General features: G+C 38.0%; 1 protein-coding gene across 4 annotated transcripts in view; it reads right to left on the bottom strand.

The window, feature by feature from the left end:
* Window positions 1-26,887, bottom strand: part of LOC139938594 (regulator of G-protein signaling 7-like) — a 163,384-nt gene that overhangs the window by 49,153 nt on the left and 87,344 nt on the right. For all 4 annotated transcript variants that reach the window (XM_071934181.1, XM_071934191.1, XM_071934199.1 and 1 more), the window contains exons 8-9: window positions 11,272-11,428; window positions 1,110-1,196 (exon numbers count right to left, since the gene is read on the bottom strand). In XM_071934181.1, the coding sequence (XP_071790282.1) occupies window positions 1,110-1,196; window positions 11,272-11,428 (244 nt within the window). The remainder of the gene's footprint in view (window positions 1-1,109; window positions 1,197-11,271; window positions 11,429-26,887) is intronic.

Here is a 26,887-nt window from a genome sequence, read left to right as displayed (position 1 = left end):
CAAATCATAAAAAAATGGCGCCGCACTTTCACCGACATGGATGTAATCATTCAGCCTTAACAACATTTTAAACACTTGTAGACTGAACACCGTGGGGGCCCAGATTTTCTTGAGAGTTGGGAATTCTTATCAACTCCCATAACTAGTGATATACAAAGCTACTAACTACCAAACCATTTTTTATTGCATAATTACACGTACGTTACTTTATTTTAACCACTGCATGACTCTTCAAGGTGTTTTTTGCTTGGTGCCGAGTTTGTTAGTCAATAAAAGGCCGGTGCCGAGTTTGTATGATGCCGACATTCTTGGTGCTAAGTGGGTGCCAAGTTTGAAAGATGCAAACTCAATCCAACTTATAAACGAGAGGGGAAAAAATAAAACGCTGCAGCCTCTGGCTTGTAACTGCTTGGGACAGATGAAAGACACAGAGTGAGGAAACTATGTTAAATAAATCTACTACAAAACATTCACAAAGCATGCTGTTTATGGATAAAGTAACATCCAATTCAAATTCAAATCAAATAAAACAAAAATGCAAATGTAATAGATGTTTAATTTGCATCAGGAAAAAATTGCCTCTGATTTTTTTTCACAGGACTGGGGAAATTACTGTATACAGTGTCAACACACACCAGTGTATGGTAAAAAAACAAAATTAGTATAAAAAAGTACAAATGTTTAGGTCCTTCACAACACTTACTGAATGAGGATTAACAGTGATTAGAAAAGTTAATGACAATAATCAAACTTTCATCAGACAAGCTAATGCTATAACTTTATTTTTTTTAAGTTAATAATGACAAAATAAAACACTGTGTACAAATAAAACTTCAGTGCTTCAAGAATCTAGTGTGTTAATGCTGCAGAATCACAGTCATTTTCTACAAATTCAAAAATAATTTGAGTAAACATCCACCAAAAAAGAACCTGTATAAAACACAAGAAGATGTAGCGATAAAAATAAACATGTCATCAAACAACCCAACATGTGACAACATTAATACACAATTTGTTTCACAAGTGTAATAGAAAAATTACACCAAGAAATAATTCATTCATTCAAAAGGGGTTGAGGAAAAACAGGGTTTAGACCTGAGTTTACTTACCGTTCGGATGAGTTCTTCAGAATGTGACTGAAGATCTGAATCTGATGCACATGGACTAATTCTCTCACCTCCCGCTCCGAAATTCATCTGAAGAAGTAAAAACATAAAAAAGAAAATGAACATGAGTGATAAGGTAGTATACATGATGAAAACACAGACATAGTTACGTTAAACATTAATAAAAAAAAGTTAATAGTTTCATTTAAAAGCACTGGACACCATCTGTAACTACTCAAAATAATTGTTAACATAAAAATTTACTTGGTAACGAGCAATGGAGAGCTGTTGATGGTATGAAACATTGTGAGAAACGGCTCCCTCTGAAGTAATGTAGTTTTTGAGAAAGAAGTCAATTCTCCATAAAATATTTGAATTGAATGAGACCTCGGCTGTGCGACAAGGGTGTTTATTTTTCCATTATTCTCTCGCAACTTTGAAGGCCAATTGAGTTAAAATTTCCACTGGTTTGTTATTTTATGCATATGTTGAAATACACCAAGTGAGAATTACCAAAGGTGTCGTGAGTGCCTTGAGAAAAACTGCATAAACCTATGATTCTTCTAGTATTATTACCACATCGTAGGTTCCTCACATGCCTTATATCAGCGTTTATTTTTACTAATATTAATTTCACGATTGTATAAATGATCAAGATCAGCCAAAAACATTACTAACTGGTCAGCACATGATGAACATAGAACAAAACATAAACATCTCTTTGTATTCACAAAAAGATTTCTAAAAGGACACGAATAAAACAGGGGTGCAGTGGAAATCTCAATTCCGTTTAATTTTTGTTTGTTTATTTGTCTAACATTTAAGGAAAGATTTTATCAGAGGCAAGTATCCTCGACATGACGTTTAAGCGTACAATCCCATCTCCTTCTCTTGGGGTATCGACGTTGACCTCAAGGTCATCTATCTCCATCCCAGAGCACTATACAACCTTATAGTTATTATATAATGCAGTTCATAATAACCTATCAATGCGCTTTACATTAGTGCCCAGGTCATTGGGCCAATAACATTCCTTTCATCTTTCATAACTCCCAGGTGAGTATACAGCCCTGAGCTGCCGTTGTGTACATTTTCAAACACAATATCAACCTCTACTCTCGCATGTACCTATTTATACCCCTGGGTGAAGAGAAGCAATAATAGTACAGCATCTTGCTCAAGGACGCAAGTGTCATGGCGAGGGTTATAACCCACGCTCCGATGATTTAACCATCAGAACTTGAATTCGATGCTCTAACCCCGCCACCCCCCTCCCCCCCCCCCAAGATCGGAGCCGTTCAAGAAAATGTTCCCACTCAAATGGCGTAGATTACAGACACAGTTTCATTTTATGTAGCATTCAATTGAGGAAAACCGCTCCTTTGTTGCTATTTATATTCTTCTTAACTGCAGTGAAGGAGGAAATAAATTCAAAACCAGTAAAGATATGGTACAAAGTAAATCTGCGGTTAATTTTCTTTTTTCAGACCAGGGAATGATCTTTCCAGAAGCTTTGCGCTGCAAAATATTTAGACTGATTAAGTTTTGTGCACACTGAATGATAGCACCGAGTAGAAAACAATGATTTATTGTTTTGAAGCAACTGATCCATTTGAGTGTAGCATGTTGCTGGGGGAAACCGTTCACTTATCACTATTTTTATTTTTTTGATTTGGGATCACTTGCAGTGGAGGAGAAAATGTAATGCAAACGGAAGGATAAAGAATGATTGCTTAAAGTCTGTAATAAAAGTTAATATGTTTGTAGTTGATTTTATCTATTTATCAATTTTGATTATTATGCCTTGATAAAACTTGCTAACGAAGAAAATATTCAAAACCTTATTCATATTTGAAGAAAATTCTTGTCGGTGTAAAATGCACTACAGGATTACAATGGCTTGTAATTTAGTCAGCTTGTACACGCTTCATTTGAAATAAGGCGGTGTATTAGTAAATCACATTGTAAAAATAGCGTAAAATTATTATTTGTGTAAAGTCACCAAATTGAGCTTCTAATTTTAGCTTTAGAGTGTGGGGTGCTTTCCAATCCTACCATTTACACTGCACTATTTTAACTTGGTATTTGTACATCCAATGCTATTTCAGAGGTACAAGAGCAGCACTCAATTTAAGATGTGCCGTATCTATCCAGCATTATTATGAAATGTATCTCAGTAACCCTATCCGACAAAGTTACAAACACGAACACTTGAAGACATCTGCCGTTAGAATAAGAACACAGAATACACGTGTTGTTGTCAGCATTTTTGTTATTTTGGAAGTTGACTCCCTGACCGGCCGGCTACATTTTTCCTCGACGTCGAGCCGATTGAATAATCATCCTAATTGTCACAGCCACATTGCCCCTGAACTGAACAAACCAGCATCCGAACCGATTACGAAAAATTCATGAACCTAAGATTGAAACACCCAACTCCTCCAAAAATACACAGGGGACAGTGTCCCAAGTGTACTGCCTCCCAAAATAAAATCTTTAAAAAAACCTCCCTCTCGTTGTTTTTTATGAACCACCTAAACGCGGACATGCATGTGGGAATCTAAAAATAGATCTAGCTTTGTTTGCCCGAGCACACACACAGCCATAATAAGTTGCGCTTGACGTCATTGCCGGTGAATTCTTGCACTTCATATGGTCTCGGGCCATGAAATAAGCCAGTAAATAAGCCTGGCAGTGGACTGTATCCTACTCTATTAGTACACAAACAAGACCAGGGCTAAACGTGTCTGTCTCGTCGGTACAGGGTGAAGGGGTGAACTTGAACATGGTCAAGTATTGATACCACGCATCGGGAAAATGTCGGGGGGGGAGAAAAACACTGAAATCAAGGCGAGGAATCTGAGAAGCTTTGGCTGAAAAACAGCCCGTTAATCACCCCACTGACCCACTTCTATTAATTGATTTATCTGGCATAAACATGAAGGCCTGGGAGCTAAAGTTATAGCCAAACCGTACATCGAATGCATCAACTTGTGTGAGAAATTAATGAATATACACACGATGACGGCAACATTTGGTGTGAGATTTTTCACAGCCACAAGGTTTTGAAAGGAGTGGTGGGTGAGCTGGTGGTTTATAATCTTGAATGATAATTGGTGAAATCTTCAACGTCAATCAAATGTTGAACTCAATTCATTTTTGTTTCACAGCTAGTTAGTAATGTATATATATTCAAGAAGTTCTTCTACGCAAATATGCTGGTCATAAAAACATATGATATTTTGAGGTTTATGGTCACAAACTTGTGCTCCAGACTATGGTACTTTAAACAAAAAACCTTGAAGACACTGGACACAATTAGTAATTGTCAAAGACCAGTCTTCTCACTTGGTGTATCTCAACATATGCATAACATAACAAACCTGTGAAAATTTGAACTCAATTGGTAGTCGAAGTTGCGAGATAATAATGTTAAATTTGGAATTTGCAGTATGCACAATGGAATAAAATGCATCCTCCACTGACATAACGAATCAATGCATACATGTATACCCAATTCTTCATGAAGTAATAGGGCAATCGCAAGTGAGAGAGGCCCTTCGTTTGGATGATAACAGAACCCTAAACCCTCTTATTCTTAAAACCACCCTCCCATAAAAAGATTGCCTGCTCCAGCTCCCAACTGAAACCAGCTACTAAAATTTGATTTGTATTGACACAGTTCTAGCAACATTTCACACTGTCATTCATCTTAAAGGCAGTGGACACTATTGGTATTTCTACTCAAAATAATTGTTAGCAAAAAACTTACTTGGTAACAAGCAATGGAGAGCTCTTGGTATAAAACATTGTGAGAAACGGCTCCCTCTTAAGTAACATAGTTTTTGAGAAAGAGGCAGTGCTCACTCATTAATAATAAAAACCTTCAGACCTGAAATTTTTGCAACAAGGTTTCTTTCATTTTTCTTACAACTTCAAATGACCAATTGAGCCTAAATACTTCACAGGTGCGTTATTTTATGTATATGTTGGGATACAGCAAGTGAGAAGACTGGTCTTTGACAATTACCAAAGGTGTCCAGCAGTGTTGTAGGTCTCGAGACCGGTCTTGGTCTAACATTTGGCTGGAGCTATTTTTCATAAAACACTTCACCTATTTAAAAACGAACGCAAGATTGCATAAAACAAATTTATCTGTAAGTGTGTACAGTTCTTTCATCTTGATGTTACAAAAAAGTTCAGAAGAAATGCATCGATCAGTGTTCCTCAGAACGGAAAAAAAAAAATGGAAAAACAGAAACGGAATCTGATTGCTATAATTAGCCATAAGACTAACTAGCAACCCACAAGAAATATTACCAATGTGACTGGTATAAAATATGCCCCTGTTAATTTTCATTTTTTTTATATAAACTGCTTAGTAAATTACTTTAAAGGGAAGGTACACGTTTGGTAATTACTCAAAACAAATGTTAACTTAAAAACTTACTTGTTTAAGAGAACGGCTCCCTCTGAAGTAACATAGTTTTTGAGAAAGAGGTAATTTCTCACTAAAATATTAAAAGACTTGTAGCTAGAAGTCTTTTATTCCTATCTGAAAGCACACAACTTCGTCCGACAATGGTGTTTTCTCTTTCATCATTTTCCCGCAACTTGGATGACCAATTGAGCCCAAATTTTCATAGGCTTGTTATTTTATGGTTATGATGGGATACACCAAGTGAGAACCCTGGTCACTGACAATTACCAAACATGTACAGTGCCTTTAAAGACACTGGACACTATTGGTAATTGTCAAAGCCAGTCTTCTCACTTAGTGTATCTCAAAATATGCATAAAATAACAAACCTGTGAAACCTTGAGCTCAATTGGTCCTAGAAGTTGCAAGATAATAAAGAAAGAAAAAAACACCCTTGTTACACGAAGTTGTGTGCTTTCAGACGCTTGATTTCAAGACCTCAAAATATAATTCTGAGGTCTAAAAATCAAATTTGTGAAAAACTATTTTTTTCTCGAAAACCATGTTACTTCAGAGGGAGCCGTTTCTCGCAATGTTTTATACTATCAACCTCTCCCCATTATGTTTTATACTATCAACCTCTCCCCATTACTCGTAACCAAGTAAGGTTTTATGCTAATAATTATTTTGAGTAATTACCAATAGTGTCAACTGCCTTTAAATCCCTCGCAAAGATAAAATATAGAGACGGACTTATTGTATCTCTTCAGGGGACTCTCACTACCTACATTGACACTACATTTAGCAATATTCCAAAAGCCCCCTCACTTGGTACTCAAGTGCAAAGCTCCATGGTATCCCATCTAACTTATCCTAGAATAAACACTGTGACAGTCCAACAGCATTTATCAGATTAGAGGAAGCTTAGGAATGTGGTTGTATTCCTCAAAGCACTGATGGGGTATCATGGTACGGGCCGAACGCTGCGGGTTGCTTGCATGAAAGCTGTGTTTTAAGGCTTGTGCGGGCAGCCATCATCCCCCTTACTGAGTCTCCCCGTACATCTATCCCTAATCAATTGAGGCTATAGGCTGACTAGCATGACAGAACATGTAGGTAGTGGTGTAATGTCATTAAACATGTAGGAAACAAATGTGGCTGGCTGCACACACACCGTCGACGATGTCCACAGCCACAATTTTACAATTTCATAAAATAAAAAAACTGCAATGGGATTCACAGCAGCTGTTTCACCGATAATCAATGCACTCCCGCAACATGGGCGTTCCTGTACAGTGGACCAGTGATGAGAGCTCTTCAGACACAGCACGCATAACATGTCACTCGGGCCGACAAACAAAGAGATACACCTGGCCTTATATGTCTCCAGCTTCAATAAAAAAGCGTCAGTCTAAACACGGAAGGTTTTTCTATTTTGGGAGACGCTGGACCCAAAATAGTTGCAAGGCAGAGGTTTTATCAGAACCCTGGGAAAGTGGATGAGCATCAAACGTGTTTGTGCAAGCCTTGATTTTGCACTCCTTCAATTTTCTTGACACTAGAATAAGAAACACTAACCCCTACCACTGTTTTTCATCCCAACGCTGTTAGGAGCACCACTCTAAATTCACTGTCCAAACTTTATTTGTCAGTGTATATCACAGATCACAGTGTATATCGCAGAATATCACAGATGTACAGAATGTTGAAATCCTGCATGTCAGGATCTAACATAATGTTTAAGTAGGATATGAAACTTTGCATGGTGGAATTCTGATATGGAAAGGTTTGCGGTAACACCATGTAATGACTATCTCTAAATGAGTTGGGGTGGTTCTGAAACCTCTGGTTCTTTTCACAACCACCCCAATTCATTTAGAGACAGTCATTACATGGTGTTATCAAAAACCTTTCCATCCTATGATTTTTCTTTTAGATTTCATCACAATATTGGTAATGATCAACAAAAGCTGATTTCTAAACCTGAAAAAGAGGAGTGTTATTAAACATTGACAGCTTAGGTGTTTATCCTTATTCTGGGGTGTTGGTTAATACAGTATTACACAAGCTAGCACGCATGTGGAAAAACAAACAGCAAAGTACATAAAAGTACAATAGAATAAACTATAATAACATAAATCTGTTCCGCCCCAATACTAATACCAACACCAGTTATTACCGCGTTGGAACTACTCTGAGTAATGAAGTGATATCAGTTTTTAAGTGGAGTAAAATGAAACAATATCAATCACGCTGAGACTAAGTGGCCTCCTCTTGCCACTTACTATTATTGAGGTTGATTGATGCTACCCGGGAAGGGCTTCAAGCGCTACATTCTGCGGCAGTCATGATCTCAAAGTTGACAAGTTAGCAAAACTCAATCCCAATTAATTAAAATGTGTCCTTTGTTGATCGGGCGGTCTTTGTTTTGGGCGGCTAGACATGTTAGATACACATAGTGGTATCTTTCCTCGCCTTCCACTTCTATGACCCCGGTTTGAATCACGCCAGGGGCACTATGTGGATTGGGTTTTCAGTCCATAGCTGACTGCTGGGGTTTTCCCCTGGAATATTTCAATTGGGTTTCTCTCCAACATCTACAAATCTACTTCTCTCCATTGTTCTTGGCTAGTACAGTGATTGGGTTTACTTTTCTGAGTGTCCTTAGCTTCACAAATGTGGTTTGAGTCTTCGGTCTATACCTAGTTGCATGAGTTTTCCCTATCGGGGTGTTCCACTCACATCTATAACTGAACATTTCTTCACCATCTTCTATTCGCCCTATCATTGGCGCTAATTGGGCTGTTGGACTTGTAATGAAACAAGTTAAGTCTTTAGTTTTTTTTCTAAGTACATGTTAATTCCTTTTCTGTTCTTACAACTGGTAGTAACATCATTTTTCATATTTATATTTAAGTACTTCCTCAAACCTCCACAAAATTGTTTTGAACTCTTCTTGTTTAGGAAACTTCTACTGGCCCAGCAGTGTTTTCTGTTGTCCACCACTCTGCTCTCACTGGCATTTGAGGAATAGGTAAATGCTAAGATTGAACTTGGCCAGCAAAAGAAGTTTGTACAAAATAATGTATTCGTACCCAGCCCAAGACACAAAGTTAGGTTCCAGGAGCAATAAATTATTGGCGAGGAAAAAACAATCATTCAACCAGACAACAATAAGTAAACACAAAACTATTTTAAGGCACACGCGCTTCTGGAATCATTTCAGGTATTTCTAAATGAAGGACCGGCAAAACAAAAACTGCCGTTTGAGTTTATGAGGGCCACTGCTATAATTGCCGCTGATTCTTGTCGACCCATTCGTGGGAAGATTCTTGGGCGGTTCAAGCTAAACATGGAGGACAAGTATGATGAGGATATCATTTATCAGCCTGATCGCCTTCTAATGGGAAGCATTGCAAACAAACTTAACTGGGGCTGATGACAAGGAAGGTGTATGGAAATCGACGGCTGATACTTAACGGAAGCAACAAACGCCTCCATGCCCCCTTGGTGCCCTTGATGAAGTGCTACAGTAGAAATTTACAATTTGTTCATAGGGTGCCCTTTACCAAGGAGAAAATGCCTTGGTGCCCTTGCCCTTTCAAAAATGAATCATACAGGAGAAAGTTTGAGTGTGCACAATGGTTAACTTTTAAAAGGTTGACCATTTGCACTCGAACCCAAGATAGTAGACCATTGGTGTATATCCCTTTCAACAACTTTAATTCATCAGGATGCCATCTTACTTTTTCCAATTCAACCAATGTAACCAAACTGAGGCTGGAAGGTAGACAAAAAGAGTCTGCTCCCTTGATGGAGAACGCTGAATAAGAACTTGAATTTAATCAAAAAGAGCGCATCATGAAAAAGATCCCTTACCCTAGTTTATAGCGACCCCTGACCAAGGCCACTACCAGTGCAGCATATGTGGGAAAACAAATACCAAATAACAAAAACAAACAGAAAAATCCATAACTTCTATCAGCTCTCCAAAGTGCAACAGCCTTTTTTGAATCAACAACAATCGGGTAAAAAGAAAAGATTACGGCAAGGAAGGATAAAAAAGATAAACAAAAAGAGAGAAGTTTCTATCCAATAAGTGTTGAACTGATTTATGCTATAAAGTGAACCTCCGTGGAGCCATAACCTTTAATCCTGTAAACTCTGGTTTCATCCTCTGTATGACATCATCGCAGGCCTGAGATACTTCATAGAGGCAACAAAGGCCATTGCCTCCATGCACCCTGGTCATTGCCTTGGTGCCCTTGAAATGCTCCAGTAGAAATTAATAATTTCCTTATAACGTGCCCATTTTTTATTTTTTTATTATTATTATTTTTTTTAAACAATAATACCTCATTGTGCAATATCTATCATGACAAAATGTTGACTATGAATCGGATAATGTACAACTTTGTGGAGTATCAAAATACATTTATCCAAAAGATCTTCACACACCTTTATATATAGCCACTAATAGTATTATTAAGAAAAAAACACCCAGTTTTTGTGGCACAGTGAGGGGTGTTGTGGTTGTCTCAGGAAACGGGGTGATTACTTGTAAGAGAATCGGGACTCGGAACTCAAACCCACACTCTGATGATCAGATAGAGAAGAGCTTGAGTTCGGTGCTCTTAACCACTCGGCCATGACACAGCCTTTGACATGTTTGATCATCAATGGCTAAGAACATGAGCGTCTTCAGACAGCCATTGAACATGTTGAAGCATCAGGAAGTCTCATTATAAGATCCTAATCAGGCCGCTCATAAAGGTACTCTCCCTTGCTACACTTCAGACTCAATTGGTCTGTGAATCATCCCCTTTGTAAATCAACGTCACAAGTACTGCTCTACCAACTGAGCCGTCTAGTCCTAGCCCTTTAGCTTTCAAGAAAGACTTTGCTACGATCGAAACACCAGGCCATTTACAATATTTTGCATTGATACCATAGGTCCATGTGGTTGGTTAGCAGTTTGCAACAGCTAATACTATTTTCCCATTTAGTCCTAATGTTGGTGGTCTCCCTATGTTGTCAATATCTGTGGGGGTGCCTGCTAGAAGCCACGCAACCCGTAACTGCCAGATAACCAGCGATCACAACCAACTTTTGAAACATTCTGGGCAGAAGAGGGATCACCTTAGAGGCAGTGGACACTATCGGTAATTACTCAAAATAATTGTTAGCATAAAAACTGACTTGGTAACAAGCAATGGAGAGCTGTTAAAAGTATAAAACATTGTGAGAAATGGCTCCCTCTAAAGTAACGTAGTTTTCGTGAAAGAAGTAATTTTCCACGAATTTGATTTAAAGACCTCAGAATTAGATTTTGAGGTCCTGAAATCAAGCATCTGAAAGCACACAACTTCGTGTGACAAGGGTGTTTTTTCTTCCGTTCTTAACTCGCAACTTTGACAACCAATTGAGTTTAAAAAAAAATCACAGATTTGTTATTTTATGCATATGTTGGGATACAACAAGTGAGAAGACTGGTCTTTGACAATTACCGAAGGTGTCCAGTGTCTTTAAGGGGATGCATTTTTTTTTTTTTTACTTCAAATTTCAAGTAATAAACAAGGCAAACTTACCTCGTAAATTTGAATTAATTTTGAGTTCAACAAAGAAAAACTTTCTAAAAATGATATGAAGAATGCCCTTCTCTGACCACCCCCTCCAGCTACCACCCCCTCCAGCTATCACCCCGTCCCCCCTCATTCAGACCAAAATAAGGACTAAGAGTCTTACCTTTTTCTTCTTACACGTACGATTGATACGACTGAGTTTCTTTATATCCATCTCTGTTGTGTTGACACATCCGGGTACCGGTCGATGCACGTCCCAGAACGCCCTCTCTTGACTGTCCAGAACCTTTCGCTCCATCTTGTCTCTCTTCTTATCCACTCTGCAGAATGAAAGAAACAGTTCAAAGTTTTTTACAAGTGCTTCCATTTGGGATCGTTTTAAACCCAGACCCTCGCCCCACCCCAACCTCTACAGCAAAACACTACCAAAAAGTGCAAAGTAGTATACTATGTTGGATTGCTCTTTTCCTTTCAAACAAATCCCTCACAACAGTCCCAAAACCTTCTACTTTGGGTTGGAGGAACCAACTGCACTGCCCCTTGAAAGCAAGACTGGTCCTGACTTTGAGTTGGTTGAACCGACTGCCCTGCCTCATGAGCATGCCCTGCCTCATGAGCAAGTTTTTGCTACTACGGTTATTTAGATCCAAGTTGACATTGTGACCTCATAAGCGCTCAAAGCATTGTACCGAGTGTTACGATAAAATAATATCTAGAATTAATTAGACTCGGTGATCCCCGCAAACCACCGTGCAAAGTTTCAAATCTTTGAACCTTCCGCTCTGCAACAGTTCAAGATCCTCCGTCACAATGAAGCTGCAAACTCCAGGTGTGCGAGGTGACTAACACAATTTGTCAAAACATCGACGGGACATTGATGGGGGGAAGCACTGCCCTGACACAATGTTACCCAACAATTACGCATCTTTAATAATCAACACCTGTGAATTAGCGCAGCACGACTGTCACTTCAAATTTAGGTCAACAGTGTTATCTCTTTTGACTCCTCATTTGCTTCGGGGCAGGACTGTGGCAATCTGGGAGTTGTTCATCAATGTTCTTCTTCTTCTTCAGAAAAGACTTCTCAGAAAATCCATCAAACTCACATTCTATTCCCACCATCAGTACAAAGTTACAGTACAAAGTTAGTACAAATCCTATGAATGAAAGTCTCAGTCATTTTACAAGATATACCCGAAAAATAAATTTTCCCATTTTCAGAAAAGACTTTACAGAAAATCCAGCAACCTCACATTATATGCTCACCATCAGTTCAAAGTTACAGTACAAAAATAAGTACAAATCTTAATAATGAAAGTATTCGTCATTTCACAAGATTACCCGAAAGATGAATTTCCCCATTTTCAGGAAAAATCTCCTAGAAATGCAACCATGGAAGTTTTGCGATCCGGCCTGAAGGCGTCGTGGCTTGTAGTCATGTTAGACCTGAGAACTTTTCGCAAATACCAATCTAACAAGCGCTAACTGTTGAATGAGATGCATGCTGGTCTATCTCAAACTTGATTCATAGCTAGACCAGCATGCACCTCATTCTATGCTAAACGCGCGCAGACCGAGTATTTGCAAAAGAGGTCTATGACAGGAAGAAAGGCTAGATATTGACACGATCTGCACAGAATTTGTCATAGTCAGGTTCATGTCTGAAAGCCAGTACTAAGTTTAGTCATGGAATAAGCTCTGCCAGGTGTACATGTAGGAAAGTAAAAGAAAAGGAAAAACAAAGCCTTGTGACTGTTTACTAAAGTTTTGCCAGTCTCGTCTATGTGGTGTACATATGATCTTGGCAAGCCATCCCCCTTCTCCAAAATGCTATTTGAAGTCAAAATACTTGCATTTACTTGTGTATAATAAGACCAGTCCAGTCCCCTACAAGTTCAAAAGTTTCAACAAACACGCGCAGAGCAGTAAATTTTGGTTAGCCAATCAGCAGGTGATAAAATGTGAGATACATGCATGGATACTGGTAGAGAGTCAGCAGCAAAACAGATACAATTTTTTGTTGTTGCAATGTACATTGGAATGAACTGTGCCCAATTTCATGGCCGCTTACTGTAAGCACAGAATTGGCGCTTATGGAAGCAGGGAATACTGTGCTTACGCCAAGCGTATTTCACGGGTTAGCAGGGAATTTTGGCTTTTGCGCATGCGTACTCTACGTTATCAGGCATTCTTAGCTTACAAGGCTAGTGCAGAAATTTGCCGCTTGCACGTAAGCGAGGGATCGCAATCGTAAGCGCAGAATTCGGCGGTAAGCAGAGCCATGAAATTGAGCCCTGTACATTAGACTGTGTTTTCTACCACAGTGTACAATGAAAACAAACATAGTATATTAATCTATCACCTATTACTTCCACTCATTAGATAACTTCAAGGGAGGTATTCATAAAAAATATTAATAAAAAACAATAACAATTAAAAACAACAACACAAATGTTTCGCATGAGATACTTTTGTCGTGGCATTCCTTTCATATGCTTCAGCATTTCCTGTATACATATGTATGAATACATTGTAAATTCTGTAGTTGTGTATATGGAAATAAACGTTTCCAAATACATCTTCCTCAATGCTGAGTAACAAAATCTACATCTGTTTGCAAATTGAAATGCTGTGCATGAACTGATCGTCCTTGTTTGGCTGTTTGGCTGTCTCCATACATGTAGTTCAATATGTTAATGCAAAGCACCCCCTTATTACTCTATGTCTTTACTACATTGTACTTATGTTTAGGTTTTAATTCATTTTGAATTCTTTGTGCCACTGTGAACATCCTTGGATGAAGAGGGGCCAGTATAAAATGCAATAGATTATCATTTTAATTTAATTCTTGTGCATCAGGATTTCAGACAATTTATTTGCGATTAACAGTTACTGATATAATAGATGTTAAATTTATTATTAGAAAATTGCATCTGTAGTTATTACTAGTTGAGTGCGCCATTTTAAAAAAATTTAATAATTGTTGTTAAATATAAATCGCATACAAAGATGGACTATTCCAAATTGGTGTTTTCATGAAGAAAAGTGCAACCACCGCACATACATGTTTTATTGACATGGACACCACCAGAAACCACTCAACTCAACATAAAACCCATCAAGTGTTGTCGTAAATAATAATAAAAATAACAATAATAGTATCAAAGTCTTAGGCTATATATATAGCGCATGTATCTACCAAACAAGGTACTCATGGCCCAAAATTTATAGGAAATATTGCTTAATAATCTCCTGCTAAGCAAAAAGGAGCAGGATACCAGTCACAAATGTGACATGGTTTGGTTTTTTTGGCTGGTAACCCTATCCTGGTAAGCGCAGTTATATTGTGCTTAGTTACTTTTTGTGCTGAGGGCAGCTCTATGAAATTTATTTTCTCTAGGTTTTCAGCAGTGGTCCCTCTGACTCGACAACATCAAAAGTTACGTCAGTCAAAAGACCTGCCCCTATGCTCTTCCTATATACATAAGAACCTGTCCTATAAACCTTTATCATGCTGTCACCATCTTGGTCATGTTCCCTGTTTCCAATAACAGTAATGAATGCTAACATTCATTGTGCAAACATGACACCACACTGGTAATTCATCCAGCCACAGTTTGTTTCTGTTTTATCAAATTTGTTTTCCCTTTTTTGCTATCATTGTTTTTGTCATATGTTCAGTTTTTAACTGCTAGGGTTTCTCTTTTTTAGCTGGTTTATTCCATAGTGGGGTTTCAATGTATAAGAGGGTTCCCTCAACACCCTGTGCATTTTTTCAGTGTCTTTTAGTGGTTTTTATAATATTTATTTTTACTTATTGTCGTCTTCTTATATAATGTTCCTTTGTACCCCGCGGTGGTGCAATTTTTGTGTGTTTTATCTATGCTATTTTTATCAATATTGTTATCGTGTAATGCCACATTATTCAGCTTCGTGCTGCCAGTTGGTTTTTTAATAAAAATGAATGAATGAATGAATGAATGAATGAATGAATGAATGAATGAATGAATGAATGAATGAATGAATGAGTTGGAACGGAGTCAAATCAAAATGACCACACCGTGATCAAGGTATATAGCCAGTAGAGACCAGACGAGCGAAGGAAAGAAAACATAACATTAATATTCAGCCTCCTGTCTCCAAGACTCATTCTATTTATACAACAACAAGACCCTGACCTCTAGCGTCAAACAAAAACTCAGTAAGTGATCAAATACGAGCGACACATCGCCTGTCGGTCGGTCGGGCTGGTCTGCTCTGGCCTGCAGATAGAATGAGTTCATGTACAACTGGATGGTTTAGTCCAGCTGGGCTTGCTATCTCTATTGACTCAGAAAAAAACATACGTAGTCCCTGGATAGCAGCCGAAGAAAAATATAAGCAGTGAAATGTGCTGAAAGATTCCCCAAGACTGAACCGGAATCCCAAAACAAAGACAGTCACCCGCTAGATCCCCCTAAGAAGATAGAAATATAAATACTCCATAAATGAGGTACATAGTAATTATAGTAAATACGGTAAATAGTTGCGGCACATTGGAAGGGGGCTTGTGCAAAAATCTGTTAGAATCACCACGTACTGACAAGTAGGGGAATCTGGAAAGGGTTGGGGTTAGGGGCCGTGAATATTTGGATTTGAAACGAACCTTTTGCCTGCAATGACTTAAGTTTTGCAATCCACTCATGATACTAAATCATACTGTTTTTTCCTAATCATGCTTAGTAACAGATACACTGATCTTAACATTGCCAGATATGGAAGTTTGTATGGATTTCACATTTGTTTATTTTTTTTATAGCTCCTGTTAAATGGTGTCCAAAGTAATTGTTTGGCAAATCGCAAAATAAAATTTCTGAGGAAAAACATTTATTTGTGAATTATGATATATATTCTTTTCTTCAAATTAGTCTGCATTTTTCGTTTACAGTCCTTATCACTACAGATGAGATGAAGATGCGATTAATGACCTTAAAGGAACACGTTGCCTTGGATCGGACGATATTAAATGCATATGGTTGGAAAGATGTTTTAAAAGTAGAATACAATGATCCACACAAATTTGCCTCGAAATTGCGTGGTTTTCCTTATAGTGCAAACTAACACTGTCTGCCATTCATGGGAGTAAATAATTTGACTCCCATAAATGGCCGACCGTGTTAGTCAACGAGGTAAAAGGAAATCCATGCAATTTCGAGGCATGTTTGTGTGGATCATTGTATTCTACTTTTAAAACATCTTTCTACCCATATGCATTTTATAACAAACGGTTAAAAAACGCTTTTCAAAGACCAACTTGACCGATCCAAGGCAACGTGTTCCTTACAATATATTCCTAAGTTTCTTTTATCCCAATCATCAAAATTCACAATATTCAAAATTCATATAGAAAGTTGCTTCATTCACTAATTTACATTCCCTTCCAAAGTTTTGGCTGCTCCTACTTCCCAAGATGCAGATGAAAGATTTTAAACAAAGTAATCTACTCTTCCCTCAACTGACGTTGCTTAACGTCAACTAAATAATTCCTTTATTGATTTTTCTTAAGTCAAATGAAAGATTTAAGAAAGTCATGAGGATTGTGGCGATGACACATTCCACGCTAGTTTATCCAATCTAATTCCTCTGGTTGTTTAAGCTTGATATTCCATTACACTAATAATCATCCACGTTGACTGCTTGACTCTGCCCCATTGTATATGATAATAACACACATGAATTAGCGCTGTCTGATGATAGCGTACAGGCTTGCGTTTGTGTGTGTGTGAGTGAGCGCAAGACATTGCAACACTAACAGGTCAGCCCATTAAAGCCTTGTGCATTCTGACTGCACACACAGGTGGTGAATAATTCAGTGTTTGCTGGCTGTGTGAGGTATCGCTCGTTGACGAGACATACAAACCGTGTCGGCATGCCGGGGAACTCACAGTCACCGGCACCACCGCGTCAATTTGATTTGGACATGACGAGGCACGAGGACTAAGTGACAATGAGGTGATAAGGGTCCACCTTCTTTTCTGATGAAGCTGAAAGAATTTACCCGGAGATATGACAAGCAAAAATGCAAGTCATGACAGTCGGTCAATCTGTCCACACGTTCAATACAAATTACCCCTGTATTAACTGGCGGAAATTGTGTAGGCTGTTAAGGATTATCTCAAGCTATGCTAGTCTTTCCGATACAATCACCTTGAGAGAAATTAACCCAGCGCTACCCGTTGTCGTTGTTACTACAATTGCCTCAATAAATTTGTAAAGACCGGTGAAAATTATGATGACTGGTTTGAGAAGCTCTTGAGGTTGTTTACTATTTACAATAGAATCATTTTTTTATCAAGACAAATTATTTGTTTAAGTTCGGTGAGCAAGGGTATTTAGGGGGCCATTCAGAATTGTCAATGTTTAAAAACTCCCATTTCGTTTTCAAAATTGTGGCTGGGTGGGTCAAAAGAAATAACTGAAAATCAAAATTTAATTGTTAGATGTGGGAGAAAAACTCAAACTTGGAAAGAGCAGCACCATCGGGCATAGGAGTGTGGGTTCGAATCTCGGTACCGACACGTGCTACGTAAAATTGGGGAGGTAGTGCTTTCTGCTCTACCGACCAGGCTTCGGACAGATGATACCCAAGCCTATCCGCATGGACTGTAAAAGGGGTAACCCTGTTTCAGCCCTAAGGAGTAGGTGGCAACAGCCTCTGGAAAAACAATATTGTAGCCCACACCTTGAAATAAGAAGTGGCCTTCAGGCCTTGTGTGTCTGGCGACTTGCAAAAAAAATAAAAAATAAAACAGATTGTATTATGAATCCATTCAATATTTAAACATGTGATATATTGGGTGGGTAGGTAAACAAACAAATAATCTGAATGACCTCTGACTTGTACATCAATTGAATGTTCAAGTGCATCTAAATCAGACATACATGTTGTACCACCTCTTTAGTCTTTCCACATTTTGAAAATAACACGAACCGTGGCAGTCAGCAGGTGTTTCTATTGCCACCTAGGTTTGACCTTTCAAAGAAGAAATGTATTAACGACAATCATGAAACAATTTCTACAAATCTAATACCAATCAACGAGAAACTACCACAGATATGTTACACATGCTTATCTTTTATCCAGTGATTAATTAAGTAAACAAATTGTGATATATTGCAAGACTGTGTCCCGACTTAAATTTCAGATGAAATAACAAAACCAAATTGGAGTCGACATAATTGTTAAATAAAGAAGAAGAAGAAGCTCCATATGGCTTGCATGACAAGCATTGCAATAGGTGAACAGATCGGTAAAACCACCATGTTATTCTTGCATAGGTATAAAAAGCAGTTGTACAGTATCTAAATGATCAAGTTGAAGTCAGTAAATTTACATTCAATTTAATTTCATCATTTTATTTTATTTGCCACCAAACTAAAATAAAAATTGCATATTCGAATGATATACAACAAATCCCACAATAGTTTTAAGTAGAATACAACAACCCTAAACATATTTAGTGAAGTAATGAGCATTCCAGCTATGTGGACAGGTACCTAGACATGTTGGACCAACCTTCAGTGGGGTCCCAGGTCAAAATTCCAGTTGAACCTAGTTAACTGGGGTCAACTGGTTCAAACTAGTGATCAAACTCGTCCATTTTCCATATTAACCAACTGGTTTGGACTAGGTTTAACTGTGTTCAACTAGGTTGAAATTATAAACCAGTTGGTCTCTGTCCATTTTCCATATTAAACCAACTGGTTTTAACTGTGTTTAACTAGTTTATCAACTGGTTTCAACTAGTTCCAGTTAAACCCAGTTTAACTAGGTTCAACTGGAATTTCGACCTGGGGTGGTACACTATAACAACTAGAAACCAAAACTAACAAAAGAGCCCTGGCAGGGAAAATGGCTGACCATTAATTTGGGTTCTCAAAGTCACTAAAAGACCAGACAAACCCTCCCCAGGAGGAATTTTTGTTTGTTTGTTTGTTTGATTGTCTGTCTGTTTGGTTTATGTCCTTTTACACAACAAATTGAAGAACAAAAAAAAACACTTTAAATAACAACAGCTACGGTATGTACATAACCATACCATCAAGCCAGGCATCCTAGAAAGAAAAAAAAAACAGCTTTAAAAACATTACAAAAATACAAAAGCGCTAAGACGCTCTGCCACCTCTTAAAACCACAAATCAACTTTTGATCATTGTCCAATAAAAATAAACATGCATCTTTCTAGAAAATTGCTCGACAGCGATTGAAATAAGAACTAGGTTTATACATGGAGCTGAAGGGGTTTACATAAGCAGCCTTGGGAATTTATTGTGTGAAAAAACACTGTTACAATTTATGGGTTTTTGCATAACTCCTCGGAAATGCTGAATCACAAAGAAAAATATGAGAGATGCGATGCGCCAGAGATTTCTTTAAATAAATATGCTTTGGATTATTTGTATAAATTCACAAGAGGCATTCCTCTTGCTATGTGACTGCACTGGGTTTGTTTAAATTCTGAGGTCTAAGAATGCGGGTACTATTAGTATTTCAAAAAATTGTCTTAGCATCATTGCAATATGCACTGGTTTAAGGGTGGGGGCAGTGGGCTCAATGCAACCCGGCCCCCTCTTACCCTTATTTAACAAATGAAATAAAATGGTATAAATCAAATTCCTAAAATCAAAATTGGTAAATAATATTACGTAAAGCGCTTCTGAAATGACCCAGAATGCAACAACAAAAAAGTTCCCAAAAATAAAAATGGGTCATAGATCGGTTTTGTGGCGTAACGCTGACTTATTGGCAAAAGACAAAAAGTCAGCTGAATACAGTGTCTTCAGAAAGAAGACATCAAAAGACTGTTACTGTATTTTCACACGAACGACGAAGAATCCCTCCAAGATAAGCACGGTGACAGTATCTGGTCCTAGCATTCGCGAACAGATACCATCCCTCAGAAATTTGAGAAATGTTTCATGCATGCATAAATCGTCCTCAGATTCAAATATTTTTATTGATTTGTAATCAACAGGGGCATTTCAGATGAAAAGATTTCACAGGTGCTTACAAGTAAGCTTTCGATAAGGAAAAAAAAAGAGAAAAATGGGACTATTACCATAGTGACCTTACTTATAAGATCAACAAAATGAATCAACAATCGTGTTTGACTATGTCAACTTGGCATCTAGTACAAATGTACTTATCTTCCAGTACGCGCTAATCCACTCCAATCAGATGCTCAAACTACTAGGGGGATAAAACATATACGTTACTTCCTCTGTTTTTATTACACAGTGCTTATTGTGAATGTCAATGCGTCACGCTCCGTATATGGACAGTGCAAAAATTACATTCTAAACTTGGGGTGCGTGCATGCTGTTCGTGGCGAAATAACGTTCTGAAATAAAACTTTGCGCGGTTACGTGAGACAAGATAAATTCGTTATGCGTCTGTGTGTCCCATATCCAACTCGGCCTTCGGCCTAGTGGAATATGGGACGCAGAAGCGCAATATTTTTCGGTATTCCACTCGCGCTTATGTGATACCTTATAATGTCATGGAACTGTGTATAAGGTGAGCAAATTGTTTGTAACAGTCAAACCTAATGAAGTATCATGTTCCTTCCAGACCATGGGTGGAGTATTCAGGCCATGGCACGAGTGCACTTTGTGACAATGTCAATGCATAATCAGATAAAACAGCTGGTCCAGATATCATATGATAATAACATGATTAGAATGAAAAGAGTCACGCATGATGTGAAATTTCACCAAGATGGTGTAGTAAGGGTTGGGTTAATTGGTGTGGGCGGGGCATTATAAGCATATGAGGAGGGGGTATCCCTAGATAAAATGCACCCAACATCAGACTGCTCAGCACTTTGTTATTTTATGTTTAACTAAGCGAGTTAAAGAGTTGTATGAGGTCTTCAACGTTCGTTTAAAACCCGGAAGATTTGTGGTCGTGCGATAGAGCTGAAGGCGAGGTCGCCAGGTCCTTCATCGCATGACCATGACTCTGCAAGGGATATGCTCATCCTCTGATTCAGTACATGTGGCGTGAAATGGAAGAACATTAACATGATGCAGTCACACAACATGTACAAACAATTATATTCTTTTTAACATACAGTGTTGTGCACCCACAGCTTAAGAAGCAAAATATTGTTTGGTCTGAACTTCCTGGCACTTGTAAAAAAATAAACCCTGATGGGACAGGTAAACTTAATTTTGAACAGACCCCCCTTTTCAGCAATTTTTTTTTCTTCAATTCCCACTCCCCCTTTTGGTTACATTTTACCTGAATCCCGCCTAAGTAATAATCCTGTTGATTTTTTAATTTCCGAAAGACTTTCGAAGATGCCGAGTATAAATTGCTTAATGCACATTTATGTAGGGTTAAAAATACAAAGTAATAATTCAACATAGGTAGCAGGGACAGTACAAGGGTGTCGATCCATATGATTCTAGAACTGCTTTTTGATTGGACTGTCTTTCGGTGCTCTCACCCAGTCAAGGAAAAAAATCGCTTAAATTTCTTTCTATCATCTAGGTACTCGACTTCAATTTGTACCTTCATAATTGTTCCCATCATGTTTTCGTTTGTCTTTTAATTAAAGTCAATGTACTTATTCCAAAGACTAATTATCTCTTAGCCCTATGACGTGAGCCCGATTAAAAACTTTCTCTCACTGACAAAAAAAGACCGGTGATTAACACTTGATGGAAAGAAATCAATGAAAAAAAAAAATTGAACTCGCTGCGCCTCTGAGTTTAGATTAACTTACAATAAACAATCAGAGCATTACAAAAAGCCTTGCAGACAGATTAAAGTTATCACAGAGTATGTAGATATGTACAATTAAAGGGTCTGTAATGGCATAGAGAAGGCTCTGTCCTTCCTCTATGGTAATGGGTACTTGTTGTAGGACGCAAAACACAATGTCCACAGATTTACATCAAACTTACAATGTCCACAGATTTACATCAAACTTACACTGTGTGAAAAATAACGATGGTAGAAAGCTTCCCTTAAAATATTACTTGCTGAGGTGCTGTAGCTTTTGCGAAATTAGTAAAACAATGTCACAAACAAACAAAAAGTCTCAGGAGACAAAAATTATGTTAACATCCCACATCGTTTCTACCTGTGAAGTAATGGTATTTACGCAAGTCTCCTAAAAACATCGCTCTGTGGTTTTCACTTATTTTTTTCTCAAAAACTGGATGACTACTATTACTAAAGCTGAAACTTCTACAGGTAAATAATATTACAAACATCTTTTTTCACAGTGAGAAGGGATTCATGCCATGGCCAAAAGACTCATGCCATGGCCAAAAGACTCATGCCATGGCCAAAAGACTTAAAAAGACACTGGACACTATTGGTAATTGTCAAAGACCAGTCCTCTCACTTGATGCATCTCAACATATGCATAAAATAACAAACCTGTGAAATAATAGATGTTGAAAATGCATCGGGGATACAGAATATTAATACAGTGCTAACACACATCGGTGTATGGGTAAAAACAAAAAAAATATAAAAAATTGATAAACCTGTGAAAATTTGCGCTCAATTGGTTGTCAAAGTTGCGAGATAATAATGAAAGAAAAAACACGCTTATTACATGAAGCTTGCTTTCGAGACCTCAAAATCTAACTATGAGGGCTTGAAAATCTAATTCTGAGGTCTCGAAATCAAATTCGTTAAAAAATATTTCTTTCTCAAAAGTTACTTTTTTTCAGAGGGACCCGTTTCTCACAATGTTTGATACTATCCCCAATGGGAGACTTTGGAACGCTAGGTGGCAGCAGACTTACCATTGTTTACGTAGTTCTGAACATGCGCACATTACAGAGTACAATAGATTTCATATGGCAAGTCTGCTACCACCAAGCGTCTCCAATACTCGTTACCAAGTAAGGTGTTTCTGCCTACAATTATTTTGAGTCATTACCAATAGTGCCCACTGCCTTTAAGATATTTGTTAATAATATGTTACCTGTAGGAGCTCATTGTGTGTGTACCTTAATTGACACACATTGAGACACCTCCATGTACAATGTATGTACATGTACAGTCCATGTACACCTAGCTGCTTTACAGACTAGTGAAAGTGTAACATCTGGACCTGATTTGTTATTTCAGCTGCTACATGTACAACATATGCAGGAGAATCCAACGAATTAACGCTTCTAGTAAAGACGAGTTCACACCCAAACGTACCACGAGTTCCATGCTCTATGATACCATGAGGTGTTTTCAGCTCTTGTTGAAACAGGTTCCCTGTTTTTATTCGCTTACCAAATAAATATGGTAAGCAAGATTTGTTGCTTGCTTGGCAGCTTTCAAATTCAACAAGAAATGGTCTTCTTAAAATTAAAATAAATTACTTTTAATAACATTAAATAAAATTATCAGGGAAATCATCATTGGAATCTTTAAAACGTGAACGAAGCCCCTTTCAAAACAATTGGTTATTTTAAAATAACTCAACGATATGTGCTATTCCAAAAATGCTAATAAAAACACGGAGGAAAATTCCTTCCTCTATGGTTAAAACAATCCAGGACCAGTCAAAATGTTGTCCATGTGGTCCGCCTATGAAAAGCATCTATATTCAACCTGAAATATGAATCTGGGAAAAAAGTTGGTAGACTAATGAAATGACAAACTGTATTTTGAGTTACACAAAAATTATTTTTATGGATTTATTTTTACTCATAGTTCAAAACCTACAGCACCTCAGTGGGTAATATTTAAAGGGAAGCTTTGTACCATCATATCTTTAAACCAGTGTAAATCTAATGTAAATCCCTTGACATTTGATTTTGTTTTGTGACAAACAAAAAGTACCCAGACCCTTTAAGGACTGACCCTGTTAAATGCTAGTCATACTGAAGACAATTAGCCAGGTACGTATAATTAGGCAAATTAAGATTCAGGGCTCCGACCTTTACAGATGTTTAAACCTAATTTTATACAGCTGTCTAGCGTATACTGTCAAGCATAACATGTCTGGTCCAGTCAATATTTTCAGATACAAGTCAAATGGTCCTGTGTATTTATATGTATATAATAAGCTTCTTCAGGTTGCCTCTGACGAAGGTCCGGTTTGGAATGAACGCTATAAGGCCATTTACCGTACTTATATGAAATACAAACTAGCCCCATGTGGACCTTTATCATGTTGGCATCATCTTTAAAAGTTATATTATTTGTAAATCCAACATCATTAATGAATGCTAATCAATGTTGTAACAAAAAAAGGGTATCAAGCTATTTTCAATCAAGAATTACAAAATGTTTGCCTTAGACTGGGATGCAAAAACCCCAGTGACTTAGTGAACTCACAATCTTACATACTCCTTACATCTTTCCTTTCTTTCTTCACCCGAGACTCTCCCTGACAATTTGCAAAGCTTCATCCATCTTAGAACAACGCATAGAACAACGCATCTCTTGTTTGTTAGCAAAGCTAAGCTTTCAAATATGTCTCCTGTGCTAAGCATTCAAAGAAGATAAAACAATTTGCGGACCCCAGAGCAAAATATCACAACATAGCAATGGATTTTCTGGAGGGCCTCAAACATTTCAGTTATACCACTTCCTCATAATCGTCAGAGAGAGCTCCCCAACATGAAGCCCAGCCCCTGATCATTTAGTTTCTTACTTAAGCTCCTGCAAAATCACACATACAGAGAGATTTAGACTGGTATGGGCTGAGGGTAACATGTACAGCCTTCAGCGTTCATCTTATTTCCATGTCATCAAGAAACTCAGTGCAGAACATTAGTCAAGTGTGCTAATCCGCACAAGCCTCATCGCAGGACGACAGTCACAGATTCAATATTTTGAAGTCATGCAGATTCAGAATACTGAGGGGCGAGTTTGGGGCATAGCTCCAGGTGATCGCTGGAATGCGGGACCAAACAGTTGTGCAGCTTAACATATTTCTACATAAATCACAACCCGTTGGAAGAGCGCCAGCTAATCTACCATCGGAAATGAACTGTCCTCTTAAGATGCTATGTCAGATTTTTGGCCCCAAACATTAAAAAATATATTTTTTTTTAGTGAATGGTATTTCAAAGAGTATCACCCGCTCTAATGAAAAAAAGTTTAACTTTTACTTTTAATGGTCAGGAACCATGACAAAAATTTAAAACGTTTCTTATAAAACACATAAGAACTGGTCACGTGATATATTGTCGGGATCCTGACAAAAACTAATTTTGAGCACTTTATTTCACTGCTACTAATAATTGGCGAACTTTTTTGAGCAATTGCTCAAATGATAACCTCCTCGACCCCATCAAAATACCTATTGAATTTTAAATCAAAATTTTGGGGTCAAATTGGCCAAAAATCTGACATAGCATCTTTAATTCTCACTAATATCTTGTTTTATTCTATAGTCACAAACTCCTATCAATCAATACAGGAATGTATACATCTTTTTTAACAATTTACGCAAAGGAATTTGTGTGCATGGCTTTGACAGTTATCTTACATTCCAATGATTTATAACTTCAGTGGTGGTAGGTAAAATCAATAAAATAAAAAAAATTAACAGTTTCACAGAAGTGTTAAAATCATATATGAGTTTGCGGAGTAAAGGAATGTTTTGATTCGCAGAAACATTCTACATGTACCAGCTCAAACATCAAGTGATAGTGCGATATAAATTGTTCTGAACACTTCTTCTTTTTCCCCTACTGTGGCAAGACTCTTTAAGCATTGCGAAGCAGCTGTGTGAATCTGGTCCAACAACGATGGCACATAGAGAGTAGCCAGGCTACTGGAGCCCCCCGCAGGTGCAATAACAACCCTACCTTAGTGAAACACTTCTATAAGTTCTACCTACCTCATGAAGTCAAATATGCCTGATATAGTACTCGGTGACCCAGGATCTCGCGGTGACGATGAGGTAGCCATGATTTAACCTTATTCTCTGCCCTCTTTTGTCTTTCAAACTAAAAACACCCACTATTTAAAATTTAAAAAACCCAAAAAGCACACACACAGAGGAAGAGAAGTGTACGAGCGGGCTCAAGTAGGGCCTCTATTCATCCTGGGAGACATCCTCAGCAGTGGCTGCTGTATAGAGAGTGTGTTTTAATATTGCTCCTAATTCTCTATGCTCCTACCAACACGCAGCATACACTCACACACACACACACACACACACCCGTGCCAGCAGCTCTTCATCTACAACGCTGGCCGACCACTGATTGAAAACATGCTTATAGTCAAATGCATGTAGGTATGACCTCAACGTCGACGGCGCAGCCAGGCACATGAACATGACAGCACTGCATCCACGATGAACGCATCCCCCCCCCCCCCTCTCTCTCTCTCCATCTCACCCGGGATGAAACCATTTCACTCATAGGGGTGGGCTGCTACATCGTTAATGTAGCCGTAGCGGTTGAGGTAAGAGCTATGGTTATTACGTGGAAATGGTAGGTTACAAAATTGTGTCAGTTGTAGCATTTAAACCAAAATGGAATGATAAACACAAGTAATCCTTGAGGTTTATTGAATTAACACAAACTCTTCATTCGCAATTTATCAATGGCTAGGAAAACATATTCAAATATTATTCACCTAGAATACCCATATAGTTTTAAAATATTTTAAAGGAGTTTATATGAAAAAAGGATAAAAACACATTTCAAATAATTGTTTTCACTTGACATTGTCTTCTTAGACAGAAACAAGTATAGAATCCCACACCGTATGTATCCCGACGAAGAGCAGCGTGTACATTCATAAAATCCTGCACTAAACG

The sequence above is a fragment of the Asterias amurensis genome, chromosome 1 (assembly GCF_032118995.1).
Source record: "Asterias amurensis chromosome 1, ASM3211899v1".
NCBI classification, from domain to species: domain Eukaryota; kingdom Metazoa; phylum Echinodermata; class Asteroidea; order Forcipulatida; family Asteriidae; genus Asterias; species Asterias amurensis.
Note: the sequence above shows the minus strand (reverse complement) of the source record. Positions and strands in the feature narration are given on the sequence as shown.